This window comes from Lethenteron reissneri, chromosome 33 (genome assembly GCF_015708825.2).
Source record: "Lethenteron reissneri isolate LAM-NWPU_2019-01 chromosome 33, ASM1570882v1, whole genome shotgun sequence".
NCBI lineage: Eukaryota > Metazoa > Chordata > Hyperoartia > Petromyzontiformes > Petromyzontidae > Lethenteron > Lethenteron reissneri.
The window spans coordinates 3,058,822-3,086,105 of record NC_083811.1 but is presented as its reverse complement, the minus strand read 5'-3'; the positions used below and the strand labels follow the sequence as shown (position 1 = coordinate 3,086,105).

At 49.8% G+C, this 27,284-nt stretch overlaps 1 protein-coding gene across 1 annotated transcript in view; it reads right to left on the bottom strand.

Moving 5' to 3' along the window:
* Positions 1–27,284, bottom strand: part of PTN (pleiotrophin) — an 87,287-nt gene that overhangs the window by 12,187 nt on the left and 47,816 nt on the right. The window contains exon 2 of the mRNA XM_061564300.1: positions 10,151–10,234. Within this exon, the coding sequence (XP_061420284.1) occupies positions 10,151–10,229 (79 nt within the window). The 5' untranslated portion in view covers positions 10,230–10,234. The remainder of the gene's footprint in view (positions 1–10,150; positions 10,235–27,284) is intronic.

Here is a 27,284-nt window from a genome sequence, read left to right as displayed (position 1 = left end):
GAATTCGCAACTCGAATTCGGAGGTGCTCAGAGCTCCCGGGCTTACGTGCCACAAAAGTGCTCGGGCGTCTTATCTTTGCAAGGCTCCTACGGCTTACATTTGTCCTCGCTGATGTCACTGAATGACAGATCTCAAGTTTCCAAAGAGCCGGCTGTCAAGATTTGTAAAAAAAAAAATGAAATGAAATGTTGAATTAAAAACATTTGTTCCACCTACAGTTTTCAGCCCCTTTATTATCGAGCCTCTCTGCTGGAATGATGCTCCCCACCCCATGCCCTTTCCCCGCACCTCCCATATTGTTTGATCAAACTTTAACCGTGCTTGATCACTTGTGGTCGGGTGCAGGAAGGGCAAACTGATGTTAACCGTGGCTGGGAATTTCATTGTACTCTTCTTGCACGTGGAAATATATTCAGAAGCCAAATGCCAATATCGAGGTCTGCTGGCCACGAGAGGGCTTCGGGAGAGAGGGAATTCGTGTAGTTTTTTCTATTCCTCCACTCTTGAAGGAGCTCCTTTAACGGCAATTGAACGGAGGCCGTTAGAATCATAGGCCAAGTGTGCAAGCCATACGGGTTTTTACCGCTTCTCCTCCGATAATAAAATAATGTATAGAATTATAGGAATGGCACATGACATGTACCGCGTCTCGAGAGGTGGCAAAGACGAGCTCTTGTGAGTGACTCACTCGCGGGATGAAAGACTTAATTCAACTTCTTGGTTCTTTCGGTAAAGTCACGTAGAAGGGAAATAATAACATAATAAAAAGACGCTGTCTTTCTGACAGACATGTTCTTCACCTGAGGACGGCTGCTAGCGTTGTGGCCGAAACGTCGCGAGAATTTTTTTATTATGTTTTATTTTTATTATTTTATTATTTCCCTTCTACGTGACTTTACCGAAAGAACCAAGAAGATGAATCCCTGCAGTCACGAAAGCTTTAAATCGAGACTTAATTCAAGCCGTTCAAAAAATAAGCGGGCCTTGGGCAGGACGCATCACTAAATGGGATGATGGACAATGGTCAAGATGAGTCATGGAGTAGCGGCCAAGGAATGAAAGAGGGTGTCCACAGAGGAGACGGAGCATTGAAATCAGCTCGTGGATCGTCGCAACGCAGAGCCATGAGAGATGGCGACGACTTGGGAGGGCTTCATCCAGCAGTGGATTGATCATGGCTGATGACGACGATGACTTGCTTAACACAGACACGCAAAAGTCTATCGACAATAATTCCTTCTTTAAGGGTTTATAATGAAAAATATAAATATAGAAATGAGAATTCAAAGCCATCTCTGATCGCCTACCAATCACGGTGGAGCCAAGCTTTGCGAACGCGAGGCAAGGGATAATCGGACATTAAAGCATGCAAATAGTGTACGGCCTGCTGTTCCACGCTAACTGACTACCATCATCCTCTCACTGGGCAGCCGGGCACTAAATACGCCGCTTCCCGTGAGTGAAAATATTCAGCCACTTGTGAAATAAGCGGTAATGAGCGCAATATTCCCCCCACTGTGCAACAAAACATGAAGGGGAGACGACGTAGAATAATAAAAAAACGCAGATTATAACGCAGTATTTACGACGCGGATGCACTGTAAACTTAGAGCGGGAAAATAAAGATTTACCCAACGACCCTCGTTAATTTATTTCTGGTTATAACTCGATGTTCTTTCAAATTTTCAAGGCACAATAAAACTTGGAAACGCGAGACCCCCCCCCCCTCGGCCGCCCCCCTCCCAGCTGCGATAAAACTTTCGTGATGTCTTCTTTTTTTTTAGTTTAGAAATTTGTGCGGTGCAAAACAACCCCACGAGCAATACGTTTCTACAATGTACACCAAGCGTCGGCTTTGCGAGCCAATAAAATGGAATATATCCCGGGGAGAAATTGCAGGCATCGTAAATATTTGTACCGTCCCGTTTCCAATGCTGAGCGAGCAGTGATGCCAGTGGTTCTCTGCCACTGCGCTATGAACCTGGCGACCTGAGGCTTCATTTCCGGCCATGGCTGTATGTAGAACTTCTTTCGCACCGCACATAGCCAACCGTGCTAATCCGAGGTGTTGTGTTGGGACGCAACAATGGATCGGAATGGGGAGGATGGGAAGAATCGGAAATGCGGAGGGCAGATGCAGCAGTACAAGATCTAGAGAGTAAGAGGATTGAGACTGAAGGAGGCAGTAGCGCTCGCTGGCTAAATCAAGAGTACCAGGTTGGATATTACTTCGGCTCCATCGTTGCTAATGAGCTGAAGGGACAGATGATGATGATGATGATTAATGCAAATTAATGGCAAGATGCGTCTCAGCCACAGTGTGGCTGCAATCCCAGCAACATACGTTGTCCCATTTGGAATTGACCAAATATATACAACACAAGAACTTTAGAAAAAAAAATACACAGATAAACACAAGGATTGCAGGGTTATAAATACACAGTATTTGTTTCTCTTTCATTCCCTGCGCTGCTTCCCGCGTTGAGGATAGAAATTGTTCCCTGGGCTGTTGTGGATTTGTCAAATTGCCAAAGCCCACGTGTTAATTTGATTTCAAAAGTAACCGGAAGAAAATTTAAAAATATATATATAATACTCGAGGCAAACTTATATCATTTTTATGGCTTTTCCAGAACTGGACTCTGTGGCTGCACTGCGAATATATGAAGACACGTGGTACTTGCGCAATAATAAAGACACACACACATACACATGCATTACAGCTCTGAGTCAATCCACTGCTGAATGAAGGCCTCCCATTCCTCGTCGGTTATGGACGCGTTTCTTTTTTACGATATCGCACGACGTCAGTGCGTGTGAATTGAGTGGGATGGGAGACGGGGGGGGGGGGAGGAGGAGGGGGGGGGGGCTGGTGTCCCTCGCCACTTCTTCCCATCGTGGTCGGGAATCGAACTATGGTCGTCGGATTCGCATAAAATAAATAGTTCGTGTAAAATTAATCAACGGACAAAAGTTGTGTTTGTACGCAAAACAAAAACACAGATGAATGTTTCATTTGACGGGCGGAGCGTCTTTCGGGATCCAAGTTTCTCCGCAGCAGTTGCCTCAGTGGCAAAGTCTGGCGGCAGTTTCGGCTTTCAGTGTCGTCGCACCTGCAAGGAACACGAGTAAATATACAGCTGGCACGTCACGACCGCAAGTCTGTGACCCCCATGCCAAGCCTGCTTGTTGCCATTTAGGCCCATTGATTGCACGGTTGAATACGTTTCACTTTCAATAAATTTGAGCGGCATCAGCGCCTGGGAACCAGCGATACAGAATGGCGTTCCACCACCCGCCACCACCACTACCGCCACCACCACCGCCACCGCCACCACCACCACCACCGCCACCACCACCACCACCACCCCTTCCAGCCGCGGCGGTCTCCGTTTCCCCGCGTCACTCACAGGGCGTCCCCGCCGCAACTTTAGGCGCGGAATATCGCGCTCGCACGCGCCACCCGCCATTGCCTGTCAAATCAACCTTGCGCCGAGCGCCAGAATAATTTGCGAACGGTGCCACGTCAAGGCGCATGACGGGCGTTTATTGGGGAGGGGGGGGGGGGATGAGGCTAAATAAGCCGCTGTCTCGCTTAAGCGCCGCACGTCACCGCGGTCTCGACGATGGAACGTCGGAGGGGAGCGGCTTCGCGAGCGCACGCGTTCTCGTCTTTAATTCCCTTATTTAGTGATCGGGATATTTATTTATTCGCTCTATTTTGACAGGCACTAAAGGGATGGCTGTGCCGTCGGACCGAAAATATGGTCATGTCAAACTTTCCTTCTGGTGGGCTTAATGGAGGAAGGTTTTTTTTATTTTGCGAGTATGTAAAAATACATCTCAGCCGAGGAGCGCAAACACCGTGGCTCCGACTGATCTGCATAAATAACTCGCTGTGCGATTACATTTTAAATAACCCCATCTGTTTTTTTTTCCAATTTCCACATCCTTCCACCGACATATTCCATAAAATCCAATCTAATCTTGTAAAGAGAAGGGAAGATTTGTCAAGCATTATTTATTTATCTGTTGTTCAAGCTGAAAGGGGGAAAAATGCCTTTCTCAGTGGGAAAGTCCCATTAGTGGGGGCATGCCTCTTGTTTACACGGACACCCAATTTGCTTTATGCTAAATTACCTATTTATTCCATTCCTTTAATTTCGCCCACATCACGGCCTCGTTGAATAGCATTTCCAGATGTGCCGGTCCACTTCATAAGCAATTCATCAAATGCTGCAGCTGTTAGTGTCATTGTGAAAGGATAAAGGTCCGAGACCCCACGGCCACCTCAAAGCATTGAGCATCGAAGTGGCCTTTTGCTCATGGGGATAATTCTGCGTCAATGCAATGACTGAGAAGGAGCCACTGAAGCCCTGGATTTCAATGCAGGTGTCATCCACCTCTGATTAAATCACAATGATCACAACGATATGAAGAAGTCAGTGCGGTGTCTTTTGTGCGTAAAAAAAAATGAACCTTCACGAGGTGGCCGGGTGGGTCAGAGGTCAAAACGCGGAACCGCCATGGCTGAGAGATCTCAGGCTCCAATTCAGGTGTCAGCAAACCGCGTTCTATGGGGTGTAGTGATTTGATAGTTTTTCACCCGGTCACCAATGAACATGTAAAAAACATCAGATTATATTTTATCTTTCATTGAAATTTGAATTAAATTGTGTGCTGTGATTTTCATGCAATGAACACCCTTTGCAGGTTACTACTGGAGCAGAGAGGACCATCGAAGGGTATTTCACATGCAGTTCTGTGATGTTGTCTTCTTGAGGTCATTGCCCAGCACGAGATGATGCACCTTTTTTATATGATGTCACGAGGGCGATCGGAATATAGACTGAAAAAAAAAATAGCCATTAGGTTGCGAATTCAAATCCTGACAATTATCCAACACACCGGTGTGCTGTACTAGTGACGAATTGGCCACGTTCTGTTTACGTGACAACCCTTACTAGTTGGCTGTGTCGGGTGGTGGCGGGTTTTAACGACACATTTATATATTCACGCGATCTAACCCAAAAACCTCTATTATGGATGATATTGGTCGCGAAAGCCTACGTATTAAAGCTGACAATTATTTTTCTGGAGCCATTAAATCGAGTGCAAGTCAATAGCAGTCGTGCCACGGGGTTGCCTGACCTCTTTTATAGAGAAATGGGCAAATTTGAACCACTCGCTCAGAGACACGAACGAACACGTGTGAACACACAACCCGATCGTGCGCCAGTACTGCCGGGCACTCTGGCAATGGCGATGCGGAGATCTCTGTGATCCGATTAACTGTAAGCGTTACGTCCCTCCATCCCGTTAGAAGTGATTGGTGTGTGCGTGTGGTTGTGTTTTTACTACACAATCGTTGAGCAAAAGGCCCAAAACGCCAGCGACAATCAACGTCGTCAAAGTAGGCAACGGATGAAAAACAAATTGTCGGCAATAGAGTCAAGGGCGTCTCTTGAACTGAGCAATGTCATAAGAACACTCGGAAAAATGTAAATAGGCACGTGGGGAGGGAATTCCAGGGTCGAGGGAAGTAGCAAACACGAGAAGCGATATGACTGGAAAGTATGGGTGGCTGGACACAGTGAGGATGAGACGGAACAGTCAGTCTGGTAGGCTGAGTAATTAACAACGGTCTGGAGGAGTCGGCAAGCGAAGTTTACGGGTTTGGCTCTGGCTGTATAAAATCCCACGGTGACATTTCAGTGTGCATGTCTGCCCGGCCACCGTCGTGATGTTAACATCTGCAGAAAGGCTGTGGGTGTTTTTTTCTCTCCCTCCCTCCCTCGCTCGGTCTCTCTCTCTCTGAAGCTGTATGGGGACATTGCTCGCAACAAGCTTAGCTAACCCACATAGAATGGAGGTCAAACAGTAGCGGCCCGGTGACTTTATTTAATATAAAATTTTGCATCATAATAAAAACCCTTTTTTTTTGCTTTTGTTTGGGAGGGGTTCTGAAAAAAAAATCTGCATTAAAATATATCCCGCAAAATTTTAATTATGTTTTGCATTTCCTTTTCATTGGAAGTGCAGGCTTTTGCGTGAGCGGGGATAGTTTATTACCCTTTGCATGGAGTAATCAAAGCTGCGCTGTAATGAGGTTATTATTAGTTGCAGAATGGATGGCTCGGTCGGCATGAAAATCAACTCGAGAATTAAACATGTCAAAGTATGCGCATCCATTCTGTGAACTTTTGTTACCGCGCTGCCTTCATTAATGCCGCGCGCGCACACACACACACCCCATGCATAATACACAAGGTGATAAGGCGTCACGTTCGGGTGAGCTCCCCACGCCCCGACCTCCTGCCCCCCCCCCCCAGCCTCCCTCACGCACCCCTCACCTCACCCCAGCCACCCCCTTCGTCGGACTTATTTCAGCACTCGCTGAAAATGGCAATTCTTGGCATTTAGCCGCGCTGGAGGGGCATGAGCAGCTCTCTTTCAAAATTAGTTGTCGCCAATTTGGGCTCGGGCAGAGGCGGGTCTTTTTGTTTTCTTGCTCGGCATTTCTCCCTTTCCGTTTATTGCCCATAAGTGCATTTGCGTACCGGTTTTATTGCATTACGACTGCATTAGCGTGGCTTCTGAAAGTAAAATACCCGCGTCATTTGGCGTAACCGGCGGCTGATCTGAAACACAATTGAGTCGCCTTATTAACGGCATTGCGCCCAGCGGTGCGGTGGTTAGAACACCCGAGGCGCAGTTAGAAGAGCGTGGGTTCAAATCCCGGTCAGGGTTTAAAAAAAACAAAAACATCAGCAACTCATTCAGCTCCCACCAAGGACACGAGTGGGCCATGGTTTATCCGCTGCTGAATGAAGCGCTCCCCTCTCCCCGCAAGCCGCCAGGCGTGCCACGCCGTCTGCGATGCAGCAATCCATCTCAATGCTGCTCTGCGTCGAAGCTGATCTCATCCCAGTGGTCGTCCTCTTGGCTGCGTTCCCTCCACTGGCTGCAATTCTGCCACCAGTCTCGTCCGTCGGACATCATCGTCCCTGCCGGCGATGCATCAGGGCCAACCACCCCCTCCCGCCCCCCCCGTTATTCTACCTAACAGTCAGTCCCCGATGAGCGTCTGCTTCCTAGCCGCGCATGACGCTCTCTGTCTCTCGGCACAATTTAAGAGCGCCGCATCTCTCCCTCTCAGCGCCTTTCTTTGTCCTCTGTTCATCTTTCGGTCCGTTTTGTTTGGCAGCATTCGTGTTCTTACGATCCGCGAGATAGCCGACGGAACACTTTATTCTGCACACACACACACACAACTGGTGCGCTGCGTTGCATTTCCACGCTTGCCCTGCGGTCAACAGTCATTAGCTACGAGGCTCGGGGACTGTCACCAGTTTGGAGGGCTGCCCATCGCTTGTTTGAGCACGGCGACAATTTCCGACATGTCGACGTCTCGTGCCTAAAAGTTACGCGGAACATTTGTCTCTCTTTATTTAGTTTTCGTCGCGAAGCACTTGCGAACCCTCAACCCTGAGACGTCGCTATCCAGTGTGCAGTCGGTGCAGCTGCTGTAGGGGCCCCGGCGCCTGGCTACGAATAAGACGAGGGAGGGTGGGGGGAAGGGTGGGGGGCAGGGTGAGAGGGGGGGAGAGGTTGAACGAGAGGGAGGGGGGGGATTGGAGGCCACAGTCTTGCACCAGGACCCACGCTCAACCACGCTGCGCGCCACTGCCCTAACCTGGGGGTGGGGCGGCGGCGGGGGGGAGGTACAAACAGTCGCTGAACGCCCCTTTGCGGAGACACAAATCTTCCTCGCGGAACCACGATTCATTTGCACCGGTCCCTTCACGTCATCCTGAGGCATCGCTCGCCGCGGAGCAGCGCAGACGCGAAGCGAAGTACGGCTGCCATCCTCTCGCTCTCTCCTCCGCCAGAGCGCCCCTCGGAAAGGCGCCGCCGGCGTGTCGCTTGTGCTTCGACGGACGGATGCTCTCATTGGGCCTGGCACCCGGTGCAGCGGAGAGTACGCAGTGCTCTTGCCGGGGGCCCTCGCTAATTAAACGCGTTATGGTCTTAGACACTTGCCTAGCTGCCAGAGGCTGGGGGTGCTATGGGGTACACGAGGGGAGGGAGGGGGACCAAATGCCACCACTCTTCCAGAAGCTCTCTGCATCTTCAGATAGTGGTGGCATTAGCCGTTTATACACGGGATGGTTTGCAGCCGGGATGGACGTGATGTCCTCGTACGTATATTTGGCCTCCATACGTGTTCAACTATGTGTGGCATTCGGTATTGCCGAATGCCACATATAGTTGAACACGTATGGAGGTTGGCTACGTACGGTGCGAAAAAAGTTATATATACATACATACCTTCAATTACCCCTTTTTGGGGTGAAAGAAATACCCAGAGGGCACGACTCCACGACATGCAAACCAAGCAAGCACGATCCTATGCCGTCTGTCGCGATCGCAGTTTCGCGTTCAATTAAAAAACATCACAGCAAGAAAAGGTAAAGTGAGTGAGTGAACGAGCAGGGCTTTGGGAGCGAATGTCACTGGAAGGGTTGATGGCCCGTGGCCGAGACTAAGGGTGGAGTGGCGGCCAAAGGAGGGCACATGGTCTAGAGCGGACGCCTCCGAGGAAGGTCAGAGCAACCAAATCGGCGAGTCTGTAGGTGCTCAATGCATTTTTGCATCGCAGGAACCGTTAGAGGCGGCAACCGCTTGGGGAGGCCTTCATCCATCAGTGGATAGATCGTGGCTGACGATTCACGATGACGGCGTGTCGTGCGTGCGGCGTGTGTGGATTGGGGGACAGAGAGGCGGACGCACAATCATGTGCGCCGCGAGCGGGAATCGAACTTGGGTCACCGGGTTCATAGCGCAACGCGCTAACCACTACGCCACCTTTCCCCCAGCACTGAGTCAGTGGTGGAAATGCCACAATCCAATGTTGGGGGTGGATCTATCAATAGGACAACCACTGTGGGTAGCTTGCTGACCCACTCTTTACTGGACATCTGCGAGAAAGAGCTTCATAGCTCATCGGATTCCTCTCGTATAAGCAAAGAGTCTGATTCTGACTGTTGACCTCCCTACAGAGTGGTACCTATTTTATCAACCCTGGAGAGATGATGATGAGTGAACCCCCCAACCGGTATTGGACCAGGCAACCTTTTGATTGTAAGCCTCTCGCTGTAATGCTGAGTTACCTGGCAGGCTGTTAACAGTAAACACACACGCACACACACATATATATACATCCACTCAAGCCACACAGGGATTGCATTCCATATTTCCCTGCAGGGAGAAATTAAAGAAATGCAGAGCAGACAGCACAAAAGAAGGCGAATATGACGGGGCCGTCATTCCACGATTACAGCAGCCACGTGGGCGAGACAGCTGTGAATGCATTTCACGAGCCTCGCAGATTTTGCGAATAATTGCGCACACGCGAGAATGGATTAAAGCGGAGCAGTCGACATTTGGCTTAAGAGGAGAGCTTGAGCGTCTCGAAAAGCAAGCTTATGAAACGAATTATATTGTAAAAGTTTTTTGGGGTTTTAAGTGCAAAATGAGCGTAACTTTGTTGGGCGAAATGGTTTTCTAACAAGTGTAAATACGAATAGAGAAATGCCCGTCAAGGAATTTTTACGCCATGGGGTATTTTTTCTGCTGACAATTTTTGTGGAATATTCACATCAAAAGACATCTACCACGCGTGCCTAATTTTGAACGGTTTGACAAAATAATTCACAGCAATATGTTGGGCTCAGCGTACTCTCGTAATTTTTTTTTTATGACCAAGCTCCATTACACCGGATGGACATTGTGTGCGGCAATCCTCTTTAAGAAGACACACAAATGAAACCAAATAAGATAACGTGCAGACTAATATTAATGCACACGCGAATTAATTCGAGGCTGAACGGCACCCATGGCGTCGTCCTAGACGAGCGTGTCATCATTATACTAAATCTTATTTGAATTTGTGCCGTCCGCATCGTGGTGCGATACTATCCACCCCCCCTCCCCCCCCCCCCAGTACGAGCAACCCCGAGTTAGAGAACGGTCCGCTGAAGGGGACGTCACAGAACTGCTTCCGAGAGATTCCCTTCAACGATTGACCGCCTCCTTCGTCCGCTCCAACGCCGAGCCGGCGAGCACCGCGGGGAGCCGAGCACTCACCACGCTTGTCCTTCTTCCCAGCCGCGGCGGCTACGGCCAGGAGGACCAACAGCAAGGCGACGGCCCAGCGCGTCTGCATCCTTCCTGCAATGCACGACAATAACGACGACGAGAGATGAGGACGACGACGACGAGAGTTCAAAGACAAAACGATCGACGCAATTTGAAGCCCCAAAGCCAACAATGTAGACAGTGATGAAACAAAAAAACAGGATAGGCTTGAACCTTTCTGGCAAAAAAAAACAGAAGGTGTTCAGATGTTCAAACACCAAACACTAAATAGATTTTTTTGCAAGGCATCAAATGTACATTAACCACAAATACTTGTGTAAAACATGCATACAAACATACTCCGATAATCTATGCATTATGTTCTTGGTTCTTTCGGTAAAGTCACGTAGATGGGAAAATAATATAATAAAAATATAAAACAATCAAAATTCTCACGACGTTTCGACTGCAACACAAGCAATCATCATCAGGTGTGAAATCCACAGCAAATTTTCTTGATTGCTTGTGTTGCAGTCGAAACGTCGTGAGAATTTTTATTGTTTTATATTTATATTATTTTATTATTTCCCTTCTACGTGACTTTACCGAAAGAACCAAGAATATGAATCCCTGCAGTCACGAAAGCTTTAAATCAAAATCGACGCATTGTCTCTGAAACTGATTGGCCTACACCAGAGACAACCTTCTTCATGGCCTTGTCTCCACCGCTAGAGAACAACGCCAAGGTGTGATGAGTGGATGTAACATCACTCAAGAAGTGCTCACAAGTGATGCCATCAAATCTACTCCTCTATTTAAAGAACGAAACAGGAGGAAGACTTCTCCACAAATCTGGCTGTCGCCTGATGATGCTAGTTGTAATTACTGGCGAAACATCGTAAATGTTGTGGCGTTGCTCTCCAATACACCGGTGTGTTGTACAATTAACGAATTGTCACGTTCTGTTTACGTGACAAACCTTACTAATTGGCTGTGTCGGGTGGTGGCGGTTTTAACGACACATTTATACACAGGGTGCTTCAAATGATTTTAACACTTATATGGGACTATCGTTTTTAATGGAAAAAGAAAGGATAAAACACTATAACATGATAACAAATGTCATGTTAATATCTTCAAAATGTTAAAGAGTCTCCACTTGTTCGCCATCATTGTCAAAGCGTGCTTGGAATCTTCTCCAGATGGTCTCCAGAGCCCGGAGGCACGACATCTCTTGTGTTTATTGTTACAAAATCTCGGAAACACCCTGTATTTACGCAATCTAACCCCAAAAAAACCTGTACTATGGATGATATTGGTCGCGAAAGCCTACGTGTTAAACTAGATATAACTAACTGCTCAACCAGGAGCTATGAATGCTCTGAAACTTGCATCGTCTTGAACACCGGACGGACGTCGTGCCAAATGCCATGGTGCAATCCCAGAAAATCAGAAAACACGGAAAGCAACGCAGGCAATGTGCGTGTGAGATTCCGTCTGTCCGGGGCTCAAGGATTCAACCCACCCCCCCCCCCTCCAGGAGCGAATCTATGAATGGTATCCATCCAGAATCGTGATTCGTTCAAAGAATGGATTATTTTTAATCGTTGGGTGAGGTGGACATGTTGCACGCAGCGCGTAGCTCTTGAGAAATTGTTTCTTATCCGCGTGGGATTCCACGCTTATATTACGTGCTTTAAAAAAAAACTGACATGCATGCCTTAAGAGATGCATTGATTCCACTTCCAATTGTTAAGAAGAAGAATAATGTAAGGAATACACATCGACTGAATGTGTATCTGCATTATGCTCATTGAGGCAGAAAGAGGAATGTGCGTCTCTGGCTTCTCTCGTTTTTTTCTCTCTCCTGTCAACCACATTTCAAGTGCATTATTTGTGTCATGTTATGAGATGACATTTCTATTTGAATCTCTTGCATTGCCTTGTTCCGGAGAACGGTCCCAGAAGGTGATGTCACAACATTACTTCTTGTTTTTAATACTTTGGTACTGGCAAAAAGGTCCCACGATGTGACATTACTTCTGCCTGCTTATATACACGATGAGTACACCGGTTACACGCCCTGCGCAAAAATGTGTTCATCGCCTGTCAGTAAAACCAAGCTGCAATCGGACAAATTAAGTGAAAACACGTGAAATACAATTGTCTTTTTTGTGCAGCCATTGGGTACTAGGCTGAGACCCTCGTTTCGCCACACTTGGGGACCTGACTTAATCAAAGGGCGGATGGAACCCATGTTTGAATTGTGGATTTTAGCCACCCAGCTACCTACCTACCCAGCCACCCACCCACCCAAACAGCCCCCCACCCACTCGACGAGAAACTGGTTCACCCTCCCAGCCACTCATCCACCCTCCCAGCCACACACCCACCATCCCAGCCACTAATCCACCCAGCCACCCACCCACCCTCCCAGCCACTCATCCACCCAGCCACTCACCCACCCTCCCAGCCACTCACCCACCCTCTCAGTCACTCATCCACCTTCCCAGCCACTCATCCACCCTCTCAGCCACTCACTTACCCTCCCAGCCACTCACCCACCCTCTCAGTCACTCATCCACCTTCCCAGCCACTCATCCACCCTCTCAGCCACTCACCCACCCTGCCAGCCACTCACCCAGCCTGCCAGCCACTCACCCACCCTTTCAGTCACTCATCCAACCAGCCACTCACCCAGCCTGCCAGCCACTCACCCACCCTGCCAGCCACTCACCCACCCTTCCAGTCACTCATCCAACCAGCCACTCACCCAGCCTGCCAGCCACTCACCCACCCAGCCACTCACCCACCCTGCCAGCCACTCACCCACCCTTCCAGTCACTCATCCAACCAGCCACTCATCCAACCAGCCACTCACCCACCCACCGAGCCACTCACTCACCCTGCCAGCCACTCACCCACCCTCCCAGCCACTCATCCACCCAGCCACGGTGCGGCTTCCCTTGTTGTTGAGCTGCGCAACGTTACTTGCGTGTGTTGACCAGACCAGATAACGTGTGTTGTATTGCATAAAAAAGCAACGAGAAATAAAAAAAACATTCGGATTTCATTCGGGCTAGCAAGGGCAGCGACGGACAGTGTCGTCCCAGCGCATCGGCAGGCCTCGGGAAATAATTTCTCCATTAACCGCTGTGAAGGTTAACGTGGTTCGACAAAGTCATTGCAGCGATTTCACTCATCGCAGACCGAGACGTTGGGCAACATAGACTCGCGACACGAGTTCTTGGTTCCAAGTATAAATCATCCCCACTGCGGTGGAGGATTACGCAACCGCACCTCACGCCCCCCCCCCCTCACTTCGCCCCCAACCCCGGCCCCCCCTCCTTTTCAAAGGGCACGGCGGAGACCTTCGAGATATTCACGCAGAGCAGGACAAGCGCCTCTGAACGATGGCGACGTTCACGCGGCAGTTCGAGAGGAGAGACGCCGGGGTGGGGGGGGGGGCAGGGGGGGTGGTCAGGAGATGAAACCAATAATCAGCTTCGCATGACAAACGAGTCACATTTGATGAATAATTAAAAACATCGCGGACAGTAATAAAGCTTATTGGAGGAGGTTTAACACGTCGGCTTTCGCGACCAATATCATCCATAAGAGGTTTTTTTTGGGTTAGATCGCGTAAATATATAAATGTGTCGTTAAACCCACCACCACCCGACACAGCCAACTAGTAAGGGTTGTCACGTAAACAGAACGTGGCCAATTCGTCACTAGTACAGCACACCGGTGTGTTGGAGAGCCAAGCCACAACATTTACAATCTGAGTACGACGTTTCGCCAGTAATTACAACTAGCTTCATCAGGCGACAGCCAGATTTGTGGAGAAGTCCACCTGTTTCGTTCCGTATATAGATAGAGGCGTAGATGTGGTGACCACACTTCTGTGCTCTTGCGCAAAGTGTGGGGGGGGGGGGGGAGATAAGCGTACACGGCTAATGTCAAAATAAATGGGAGAGGTTTCTTGTTGTTGCCTCTCTCCGCGGCTGCGTGCCACTGTGCCGGAGTGTGGCATTCGGCTGCGTGGTATTTCGATAAACCCCAACGGCTCCTTCGTGCCCCCCCCCCCCCCCGATTCCATCAACGTGAATGTCATACAAAGGAAATTGGCTCGCCGAGTGACAGCGCCGTGGCTTACGTCCAATATCGGCGTGTCGCGAAGCAGGAGGGGGGGGGGGGGAGCACATTCCACGTTTAATCCCCGTAGAAAGGCGCTTCAGATAAAAACAAAGGGATTAGCCTATTGCCTGCTTTATATTGATTTGCAATTAACGGCCGGCACCGATAACGCCTTAATGGGTATTTCGTTCCTGCTATGGAGCAGGATCAGTGGTGGCGACCAAGCAACACGAAGAGCTGTCCACCCCGGTCCTGTCAGCGTCGCCACGCACCTCCGAGCCCCCCTTTCCACGCCCCCCCCGCCCCCCCGTTGGCCGCCCAACCACGACCTCACCCCGTCTGCTCACAAGAGGCGCGGTGGGGCAGGAGACGACGAGGGCGAGTGGCCCGCTGGAGCCGAGCGAGAAAGCTCTCGGTACCTGCTCGGCCCACTTATCCCCCCAGTGCCGGAATAAGCTAGTGCGGGGCCTGTAGCGTGTGATGTTTTAAAGGGGCCATAAATAAATAAATAAACACAAATATTTAAACACAATTTTTTTCACTTGCAAAGTAAAGAAATTGTATTTTTTCATTTGCCATACAGCCAGATGATACGACAAATCGCTAACCTTAAACACCCAGCCGTTCGTAAAAGTTGAAGGCAGTATAGTACTAGAGCAAGTGCAGAATCACTGAACCGGAATTGATAGATCTTGACTTAAAGCTTTCGTGACTGCAGGAATTCATATTCTTGGGTCTTTCGGTAAAGTGACGTAGATAGGTTCAAAGAAAATAACAAAACATTACAAAAAACTACGACGTTTCGATCGCAACACAAGCAATCGTCAACAGGAAAAAAAACCCGTCGTAGTTTTTTGTTATTTTTTGTTATTTCATTTGAACCTATCTACGTGACTTTACCGAAAGACCCAAGAATACGGGATTGATAGCTTGAAAACATTTAGCGCGGGGCCCTTGAAAGTGCAGGGCCCGTAGCTACTTATGTAGCAGCTACTTTTGCTACGAGGATAATCCGGTACTGATCCCACCCCTCTGCCACGTCAACTCTGCTACACGTCCACTCCTTGACCTGCCCCGGGACCTCCCCTTGCAGGACGAGGGACGAGTGCCACGCCACCGATGGATTTGCGGCGGTGGCGAATCGTGGGAACGCTCTCGATAATAACGCGTTCGGTGGGGGGGGGGGGGGGGCTGCAGCGCCGGCGCTGATCGACGGTAACGCTTTGCAATTCAAAACTCTCGACACAAATCTCTCACGGCGCTGGGGTCTCCCCCCGCGTGCACGCGTGACGGAGGTCTCGCCGCGGGTCGCTGCGAAGGAACAGCTCCGCGTCCGCAGCGCGACCTGGCCGGAGATTGATACGCGCGGCGCGGCACGGCACGGCGCGGCGTGGGGTGAAATGTTGGGGACGTTTTTATTTTTTTGTTGTGCGCATCGCTCCTTGGTGTTGCCGCGCAGTGGAGGAGTATGACAAACGCACACGCGTCCACGGACTCATCGCGATCTTCGAGTGCAGGGCGCTTTTCGAGGATGCGCCGCACGGCTCTCCCAAGTGCTTTCGAGTTGTGCGGCACCGCGTCCGAGCGATTCGTTCCAATTGAGTTTTGATTGAAGAGGTGCGTGGAGCGAATCGTCGGGCCTCACGCAGAACGAGGTGAAAGCACATGGGAGAGCGACCACATCGTAAGTGGCCAATTTCTCTGCGGTTTTTAGCCGGGCTACACCACGTGTTGTTCCGCATGATGTCTCGTTTTTTTGTTGCTTCACCAGCCGAGTTCTCATCCCGAACTGCGTTGGAACGATTCGCTTGTTCCCCTTCTGAACAGGTTACCATCCAGCACGTGGAGGGAAACGCGGCACGACCAGAGCAGCGCTCCGCAGAGCTGCACCTCGCGATCTCCCCACAGCAGCCTGGGCGCACGTTGCCCAACGGAGACGGAAAACATCTGCACCCCGGGATTGACGTGTTTACCCAAGTTTAAGTGCGCGCTGAGGCAATGACCGACAGCATTAATTACGTTATTCCGCTATCGACGCGCGGTCACCTGCTGCCATCGCCGTCACGTCCCCCCCCCCCCTCGCCACCACCCCCACCACTCGTGTGAGACGGCGCCTTTAATTATCTGCGTGCCGTTGAGCGATCGCGAACGGCAACAGCGGGCGGTCGCGGACAGCCCCGGCCACCGCTTTCTCCGCGGGCTTCAACAGCGCTGGTGGCACGGAGCGTGCAGAGGGAGCGGAGGGAAGAGAGGATGGAGAGGCGACAGTGCTAGGCAATCGCCACTGGTGACTCCGCTGTACTGAAGGGTTCTAGTAATGTACGCATGTTTGTAGAACTTGGTTCGCACCACCGTACGTAGCCAAGCGTGCTCATCGGGGGTGGAAGGACAACAAACTAAACACAAAAGCATATTTTTCTTCTTGGTTCTTTCGGTAAAGTCACGTAGAAGGGAAGTAATAAAATAATAAAAAATAAAACAATCAAATAATTCTCACGACGTTTCGGCCACAACGCAGGCAGCCGTACTCAGGTGAAGACCAGGTCTGTCGGGGAGACAGCGTCTGAAAAGCATATCTAAAGAAACGAGCTTTCAATCTCGATGATTTAAAAGTGCATAGCTCCAGTGGCTTCCTAATATCGGAAAGAAGAGCGTTCCAGACGGCCACAGAAGTGCATCCGAAAATGCGCGATGTGGTAAACATCTTTGTTCCATGGCCATCCAAAAGCCGTTGAAAGTGGTCGACAGTTTGTGTCTCTGTATTATTACTTCTGCTGCCAGCCGGTCAAATAAACCCAAATGAATTTTGATGGCGACTCGAAGACAGGATGACCACAATGCCCCTCTTTAGGAAATGCTGATGGGGTTCGTTGCATAATGCACAAGAGGCTGGAGTGCTCTTTACACACTTGTGTGTGTGTGTGGCTTGAAAGCCATCAATGCTCACTGCTGTGTATTCAGAAGCCGATACTGAGAGGCAGTGGAAGAGTGTTCGCAATGGCCTTTGGAGAATCTTGGAGGTGGTTCATTTCGAATTGTGACCCGACCCCCTCGTCTCTCTGGTCATGCCAATGTGCAACGCAGTGGCTGTGGAGTGGAGGGACAACAACTGCCACCTTCCGCTTAGCCTCCTAAGCAACGGCGACATCACCAAAGCGCTTGTGCCAGGCTAGGTGCACTTTGAGGCCACGTGAAGTGTTCAATGCTCTCTGGTAGGAAGTCACGGGACAGATCCAGGTGTTATCGGTCTGAGATGACTGCAGGCAAGCACCCACACACGGAATACAAAGATCATCCGTGTAGCCTTAACATGTTGGGGAAAGTGCTGTTAGTGAGTAGCACCTATGAAGGCCGGCACGGTGCACAACGGGGTGGGTGGCCAGCACAGCGCCCGACCGCCTTTGTCTCCCCTGTGGCGATGATTACACATCACACCAGGTACTCATTTGAGGCTGTGTCGACCTAGGGGAGACCCAACACCGGTTCACATAATCGTCACTGGTGTTGGTGACCGTGAGTGGAATCGAGCTCAGGTCGTCGGGTTCGTAAGGCAGCATGCAAACCGTTGTACTGCCACTCCCCATACAAAAAACAAAGACAAAGATCCCCCGTATAGCCTTAACAGACTGTTGGGGTAAGTGCTGTTTGCGAGCACCTATGAAGGCCAGAACGGCACACGAGAGGGGGGTGGGTGGCCAGCAACCACGCCCGGCCGCCTTTGTCTCCATAGTGGCGATGTTTACACACCGCACCAGGTACTCATTTGAGGCTGAGTCGACCTAGGGGAGGCCTAGGGCCGGTTCAGATAATCGTCACCGGCGTTGGCCGTGAGCAGGAATCGAACTCGGCTCGTCGAGTTCGTAGCGCGGCGCGCCAACCGTTGTACCACCGCTCCCCACACACACACACAGAGACACACACAAGCACAATGTACAGGGCCTGAAATCGCCTTGGCGAGATCAAGTGGCGATGGCTGTGTAAATAGCAGGTACGCACAAATAGATGGGTGCACGCCTACTCACGAAGCCTCGACTGCGGAAAATGCCGCGTTTATGAAAACATTTGCTCAGCTGAAATCAGCAACTTATCTAAAGGTTGCCACCTCACAGGTATATATATAGGGTGCTTACTTTTTTGTACACTTATATGGGACTATCGTCTTTAATGGAAAAATAATGGATGATACACGAACATGATAACAAATGTTTGTTAATAGCTTCAAAATGTTAAAGAGTCTCCACTTGTTCGCCATCATTGTCAACGCGTGCCTGGAATCTTCTCCAAGGTGGTCTCCAAAGCCCGGGGGCACACTTCTTATGGTATTGTTGCGAATTCTCAGAAGTGTTAACTTTTTTTTTTAAAGCACCCTGTTTTTATAAAAAAAAAACCAGGACGTGTCACGAGACGGAGAAGGATATCTCGCAAGAAAACCAGAAGAGAGGAGGAAACCCACACGTAAACACGCATTGCTGTAGAATTATTATCCTTATTCCGCCAAGTCTGTCGGAAACTTGGAATCTAAATGTCCCGGGGAAAACCGACAGATTTCCCAGAATAGCAGCTGCCACTCCCTCGTTTGTGGAGACAATTCTGGGAAAACAGGACAGGTGGAAGCGCTAGTTCTACCCTCGGCTTAACCACACAATGGGTACGGCTCAGAGAGCGTGTGTGGCCTCCAGTAATTCAGACACATAACTGCAAAGTCCAGACACTTCTCAGACAATTCTTACCATTCTATCTGCCTCGTCAGGCAGAATGGTAAGCACTCGGTAAGGCATTTCGCTTTAGCTCACCGCGGAAGCACATGCCCACACAGGCAGCCGCGTGAAGCCAAGCTGCGTGTGCATTGGCCTGCCTATTTCGGAGACATTATTAGCCAACTTGTGCCCCTTTTTAAGAGATGTGGCGGGTTATGCGACGGGAAATGGAATCTAAACCGTGTAAGTTTCGTCGAGTGTCAACGGGCACTATGATTATTCCGCTCGATTAATGGAGGGGAGGTGGGGGGGGTGAAATTAGCTCTTTGACTTGTTTGTGCTTGCTTCAATAATTCCCGTTTGGCTTTTCACGTGGCCTCGCTCGGCCGTTTTTGTTGCAGTTTTTAAACAGGGACCACGCGGAGAGCAAGCAATCCGGGCTTCTTCTGAAGCCAAAGGTTAACGTTTCTCTATAAGCAACATAAGTGGTCTGGTTCATTTAGAATGTCATCAATTCAATCAATATTAAACGCCACCGCAATTTCTCTCTCAAATATATATATAGTTTTTCACTGGGAAAGATCGGAGGACATTCAGGCAGATTATTCGATGTGCTTTTCCGGGGGGCTTGTACCACTTTGCTTTTACCGGTAAAATAAATCGGAGGAGTCACGCGGCGACACTGCGACAACCTTACGCAGAGTCGTAAGCGTGTAGATTGTTTACCCGATGGGTGTGTGGAGTTCCAGACAAAGCCAGCAACTCACGTGCCATGGAGTAGGCGGTTTTTGATGTTGTCTAGTTTTTGTAATTTCATTGTCACCATCATCGGCCATGATCTTTCTATTGCTGGATGAAGGCTTTCTCCCCCCCCACCCCCCCCCCCCCCCAAGCTGTTTACAATTCTCACGATGCAACAATTATATCATCATTAAGCGCAGCTATAACACGAAACCGCTCCATGTGATAGACGGTGGACTTTAAAGAGCCCGTGACATATATTTCAAGAGCAGGCCATTGTGTGGCCGAGTTACAATCTGAATTGATTGCCAGCAACTTCATTTAATAAGATTAATGATAATAATGTACAGTCTTTGAAAATCCATTGCAGGCCGAAACCCTCCCCACACTGCTGTGTCAGTTGCGGGCGTTGTTTGACCATACTTCACCACACTGTCTCTTGGTTCTTTCGGTAAAGTCACGTAGAATGGAAATAATAAAATAATTAAAATAAACCATAATAAAATAAATTATTTTATGTTTTATTTTTATTCTTTTAGGGATTCATCATCTTATGTTATATTTTTATTATTTTATTATTTCCATTCTACGTGACTTTACCGAAAGAACCAAGAAGATGAATCCCTGCAGTCACAAAAGCTTTAAATCGAAATTTCACCACACTGGTGAGTGTGGGTCGGTGACAGTGGGGTGGACAAGTCTGGCTCAATTATCACTCACCACGGGCAGGAATGGAACTCAGATCGTCAATCTCGCTGCTGCTCTATGCCCCCCCCTCCCCCCACCTTATTCCACAATAATAATTACTTTAGCTAAATCAACTCATTGCCATCCCGGCAAATCACATTAAATAATATTAGCATAGACACTGGGGAATTGTGTATGTTGGGGATGAAGGCAAAATACAGGGCAGTCATTTATTCAGCCCTTCTTCATGGACTCTAGAGACACCGAAACCGCTAAATTTATTCAGAGGGATATTTATAACAGACATATACTTATATCATTATATATTCGTTTGGCAAGGCCTGGTAGCTCAGTGGCAGAGAGAGAGCGGCTCGCAGGAGGAGGGGATGCGAGTTAATATCCTGCTTGGGAGTTGACTCGGCCCCATCATCCCTTCAGGGGTTGAAAAATTGAGGACTACTTTGTGGAGACGTTCACGGTGATTGTCCTCGGCGACAGGCTCGCTCCTGTCACAGGGACGTGGGATTCCACCACTGCCTCTGCAGGGCTGTGAAGAGGGGGCGAGAACCACCTCGATGCTCACGTGAGCAGCAGGCAATTGCTCTGACCTCGTTAACTTTTGCAAGGCCGCAGTGCAGGTTTGCTGGTTGCGCCTGCAACTACGGATCGTGATTGATGGCACTACCTTGGCCGGCGGTGGTGCCAGCCCACCTCGGGGCCCTACTTTTGGGTGTGTCACCTGACTTGCGAACACTACGCGATGGATAAGCCACATCATTTAACTATATCACGGGTTGCGTGAATACATCGGGGTAATGTAAACGATTGCGATTTTATTTTTTATCGTTGTGTTTTTAGAATTACGACATTATATTGGTGATCGGAATCCGAGGCCCCGTGAGCTAATTGGGGCTCGAAAGCCTTTGCTTTAGTGTGCTAATGACGACCACGCCCGACCTTCACGACAGTGTGCATCGTTCAGAATTAACACGCGCCCGCGCGCGCACTTCAATTAATGCGCCCGATCGGCCACTAGCACCTCGCGTGTGGCTAAAGGAGAGCTCTCGAAAAATCCCTCATCATCCCCCGAAAGGCTTTACCCGGATAACACTTGACACCTGTCCCATTCACAACGGTGTCTCGACGAGAGGGATGAACCGTTTCGACGCGAGCGATCGCGGGACCGCGTCGGCTCTGATGGCAAATCCGCGTGCGCGAGGAGGCACGGCGGTGCGGGAGAGTTGGGATTATAATTGCGTCCGCGGCCCCGTCACAAATTGCGAGTGGCAGCAGCGGCAGCAGAAGCCCAGAGGTGGTGACTATTAGTGCCGCTCTGCTTGCCCTGCTCACACTTGGCACGCTTCCTGTTTACCCTGCGCTCACGCTCCCGTCGACTTCCAATTCGTCCGAGTGGCACGGTTTGGCATCGCGCCGGACAGAGAGGCCATGTGAGCGAATAAATAGCGATGCTGACCCGACGAACGTGAGAAACGTCCACGGGGCCGAGTGGCAGTGGCGGCAGCAGCGTGCGGTTGTGGCCAGTGGTGGCTCGGCGTTCGGGGCTGGTGGGACCGGGCCCCACGAGCGAAACAAGAGAGAGAGAAAACAAATCCAGGAATCCTTACCTGCTCATTATAGAGATAATAAAGTGTAGACAGGTGTCCCTCTCTCCGTGGCTCTCCTTCCCCCACACACCTCTCTGCTTTGCTCCACAAACTCTCATGCCCGACCAATATAGACTAAACTAAAACTATCTGGCTGTCGCCTAATGAAGCTAGTTGTAATTACTGGAGAATCGTCGTACTCAGATTGTAAATGTTGTGGCTTGGCTCTCCCACACACCGGTGTGCTGTACTAGTGACGAATTGGCCACGTTCTGTTTAAGTGACAACCCTTACTAGTTGGCTGTGTCGGGTGGTGGCGGGTTTTAATGACACATTTTTATATTTGCGCGATCTAACCCAAAAAACTATTATGGGTATACTATTTATAAACTTTTTTTATACACAATAAGGCCCACTGAGCTCTATTACTTTTTCAGAAAGCGACCTGGCTACAAATGATAGCTCAACTTGGTGGCTTATTATCACGTGGAATTGATTGCCGCCAAATTATATAAATGCGTGATGTTGATTCTAACTGTGAAGGGACCGGAGTTCCCGGAGAAAAATCCACGCGACCGCAGGGAGAGAAACACGCAAACTCCAAATGGACAGGCGACAGACGTCAGGGTAGGGATCGAACCGACGACTTGCTGCATACCAGACGAGGTAGTTAACATCTCTCCACCAGCCGCCACTGGTTGAGATTGATTTGAAATATAAAAAATATATATCGTTAATTCTCACTGCTAAGTTTCACATCGTCTCCTACTCCGGGAGCCTGTTAAGCCTGATTACCTTCACGGATGACGCGACATAGTTTTTGTGACGGCCGTCAATCCCATTCAAAGAGAGCTTATCCATTGTACCCACAAGCCACTGAATGCGCGGACGAACCAAAGCCATTGGTGACATGCACTTGTTTTCCTCCGCGCATCTCCACGGTCTCCGGCTGTTGCGCGACGTGGCGCGGGCTATATAACTCCCGCAGACTCGCCAGCTCTGCAGGGCAGCGACAGGAGCTGGTGCGCACAGCGAGGGAATCGCGCAAGAGAATTGCCCAGGGGAGGAGAGATTGGCGAGGCAGTTTGGCACCACAAGGAACTTAAAGGGTTAAAAGTCACGGTTCACAGTCGGCGATTCTTTTCACGAGAGACTGGCTGAGTTCTCGCTTAAGTCGTTTACGCAGATTCCCGCGACGAAATAAATAGATTTGAAGGTTCACTGAGTGATATATTAAAGTGACTTAATTAAAAATCCTTAATGCAACACCTTAAAAAAATTTCATTAGGCTTGTGGGGCATGGGATCTAATGTATGGTACATAGGGAAAGGCATTACCGAGTGAATTAAACAAAACTCATTAGATTGCCATACTAAAGTGGACTATAATTATACATGTGTACCACACTGAATATGGAAGAGCTCATAATCTAATGCGCAAATTCAGGGCACACGCGTACACATCTTGCACAAATATCAGCGCTCCTCGGCCAGAGCGAGATCCCATTAAGCATCTCATTTCCACCGACAATATGGAATATTGAAGCCAAGCTGTCCCCCCGCTCCTCGTAAAACCCATTTTACACATCTGCTTTGTGCCGTACAAAACACTGCCTGTGAATGTTTATCTCACGATATGCATTATCCCCCCCAACACGTTGCCCTTTCTTGAACAATTAGAATTGACTCCCAAGTTTCGCCACATTAAGCTTCAAACTTGCTTGGGATTTCACCAAACTCCTGCCACGATATTTGAAATGTCTCCACACCTGCCCGTCAGTTGCTCTCGCGTGCCTTACAGCAGTGTTGTTCCCTGCAGGGCGCGTACTCGGCCACCTGCTCTTGTAATTTCCTCGCAAAGCATCCGAATCCGAAGTGGATGTTCATACATCCGCAAGACGTCGACTGCAATACAGGCACTGCCACAACAAACGCAAACACGCTTGTCGCGTGACACACTTGTGTCGTACTCATGTTAAAATAGTCAGATTAGATTCCAGGTCACGTGGGCATGGGATTTTATTACAATCCTGAGCGCGTGGTGTAAATTCCACATTTCTATGGCAAGGGAAATGTTTTTTTTGTCACACGACACACATGTTTAATTGATTCTGGGGGATAAAGGGTCATGTTAACCACTGACCGGGAATTGAACTCACAACCTTCAGATTGTAAGCTGCAAGGCTGGGTTTGTGATACGAAGTGCGTTGTTACGCAATGCGTCTAGTACGTATGTATCCATTCAATGAGTACAACATGTACGACGTTGCGAGTAATATATATGTGTGTTACAATACATCATTGACGCAATCACGCTAGGTACACCTGGAACATCCTCTGCAAGCGCATGAAGACATTGTCTGATGGTGCGGTGTCACGAGGAGAAATTCATCCGGACGAAGAGAAAGAGGAACGTGGAGGAGGGTGTGATGGAGCAGGCTTTTGGGAGGAGCAAACTCAAGTTGGAACATCGCAGAGAGGGCACAGCGTCGCAGTCCGGGTAAATTGTCAAGAGGGGGTGAACGCTCAGCCGAAGGAAGATTTAGAACCGTGGGTGGGCAAACGAGAATATCAAGAGGAGGGATTTCTTTTTAACGCCGGCCATCGCCCATCACTCACATTAACATTAGCTGCCCCCCGCCCATGCTGCTGACACTTGGGCTACGCCAATTTTACACCTTTGTAAACAGTTTGCCTTTAGAGGCTAACCCCCTTTTCCTGATGACGGCCGCTTGTGTTGAGATCGAAACGTCGTGGTTATTTTTTTATTTTAATTTCATTATTTCTTTTTTATTTTTATAATTTTCACTTTCATTCTGCATGACTTTACCGAAAAAAACAAAGAATATATATATATAACAAAACATTCCCTCAATATTGAAAGAGCCGCAATGCACGTGGTGAATATCGAGACGTTGCTCCTCGATAAACAACGTCACGAAGCGGTCCTTGAAGAGGCGGGATTGCCAACCCCTCGCGCACGAAGGATGCCGGGGGAAAGGGGTCAGGAAGAGGGCAGAAGGAGAGAAGGCACTGCTCGTGAGTTGCAGAGGGTGTCCACATGGACGGAACGAGCCAAGAACCTGTCTTGACTCAGAGAACGAGAGGGTGAGCGGTACACCGTCGCATTGAAAATGACGAATTGTTGTGCTTCAGGGTCGTTGATTAAATTTCATTAATGGATTATTTGTTTTGTTCTGCAATCCAGAAGAGGTAGCAGCCACTGCTGACTGCAGGGGTCACTCGAACCCATTACAACAACAAAAACATCTGGGAATCTAAAGAGCTAACTTCTTACGACACACAATTTGACGCAAGTGTAGCGTAAGGGACGATATCGATCAATGGATTGATGCAATCGCCCCCACTGCTAGCGGGAGGGGGGGGGGGGGCACGAATCCAAGCAGTTGTGAAAATCCCAATTCTGGCAGCGAGCATTAATACTAGCGGTAAGCGCACGAGAAACTACACCAATCCCAACATTTAAGACTTCTGATCCCTCTTGGCCAGAGCCCTTACGTATCTCCCTCTCCAATCGTGACCACACATCTCGATCACTGAAGAACCAGGGTGCACACAAGGACCTCAGTGTCTCACAGCACGCTTCCAAGTGAAAAGGAAAAGGCTTGCGTTTTATAGAAGTTGCACGGTTTGGAGGAGTGCGAGATTAATGGTAAAGTCACCCCAAGGGAGTACCCCCCCCCCACCACCCCGCCCACGGAACCCCTTTCTCCGTAAGAACGTCCTGCACCTGTCAACCGAACCAACGCTCACAAAGTTGTCACCTTCAGCCCGGGGGGCCACGGCACCTTGCTTGTCCTTACCGAGCACCGGGTTTGGATGTTCAACTGCCATCGGCCGGGCGATCACACATTGACGCCCCGCGCACAGATCGAGTCGCTTCTATTACCGTTCGAGGGACCGTGCTGTTCCCGAGGCTTGAACGACAAAGTTTTTGCCGAGTCGAAAATACGACCAAAAGTGAATGTAAGCGCACCCCGGCTGTGCTTATATTCAAAGTAGCGTGCTTGTATCAGAAGTGCTTCAGTGTCCTTCCCTTCGCCAGAGTATATATCCAGCCTATATCACATTCCCCTCGAGTAACCCAATTGTCTCGATCAGGATGCGGACCACGACTATCCAGGAGGTCTGGATAAGGGTGATGGGCCGTGACACGTGACGGCTTCGCGACTCCTACCTACTGCTGCCCGATTAGCGCAGACAATGCGCCAGCGGCGGTGTATAAATATCGTTTGCAGGCCCGTTGTCGAAGTGGTGGGCCACACAAAAATTACGTCGAGGGGCTGCGAGTTTCCCCAACCCCACCTAAACGAATGACGTCCCCCCTACGACCCCGTCGCTGGCCGACTCTGCAATGAAGCAGGGCCCAACTCAAACGGCTGCTCGTTAGCGCCCCCCCCCCCCCCCCCCCCCCGTGCTTCCAACGTGGCTCGCGAGCGGGACCGGCTACGTGGCCCAGTCCCTGCCCGGGCTGGCACGTCTCTTCAATTCAATCGCTCGTAAATTATAATTCAAGGAGACGCGTCCCAGCGTGAAATGTGTCGCTTTTGCTGCACTTTCTGCGCGTTACGTAAACGTTGTTCCGGCAACGTTTTGCAAAACGCGTTCTTTGTTTTGGGCGCCTGAATGCCGGGTCGTGACTCGGGTGGTGACGAGGGTGGTGACTCGGGTCGTGACTCGGGTCGTGACTAGGGTGGTGACTCGGGTGGTGACGAGGGTGGTGACTCGGGTGGTGACGAGGGTGGTGACTAGGGTCGTGACTCGGGTGGTGACGAGGGTGGTGACTAGGGTCGTGACTCGGGTGGTGACTAGGGTCGTGACTCGGGTGGTGACGAGGGTGGTGACTCGGGTCGTGACTCGGGTCGTGACTAGGGTGGTGACTCGGGTGGTGACGAGGGTGGTGACTCGGGTGGTGACGAGGGTGGTGACTAGGGTCGTGACTCGGGTGGTGACGAGGGTGGTGACTAGGGTCGTGACTCGGGTGGTGACTAGGGTCGTGACGAGGGTGGTGACTAGGATCGTGACGAGGGTGGTGACTAGGGTCGTGACGAGGGTGGTGACGAGGATCGTGACGAGGGTGGTGACTAGGATCGTGACTAGGATCGTGACGAGGGTGGTGACGAGGGTGGATTTGCTAGCAGAGGGTCGTGCGTGGAAAGCTGCTGCGAGCTCTGAGCCAGTGGTTAATTTCCATTGCATAATATTTGAATGATTCGCTTATTTTCATGCATTTTGTTTTGCGAATTGTTTATTC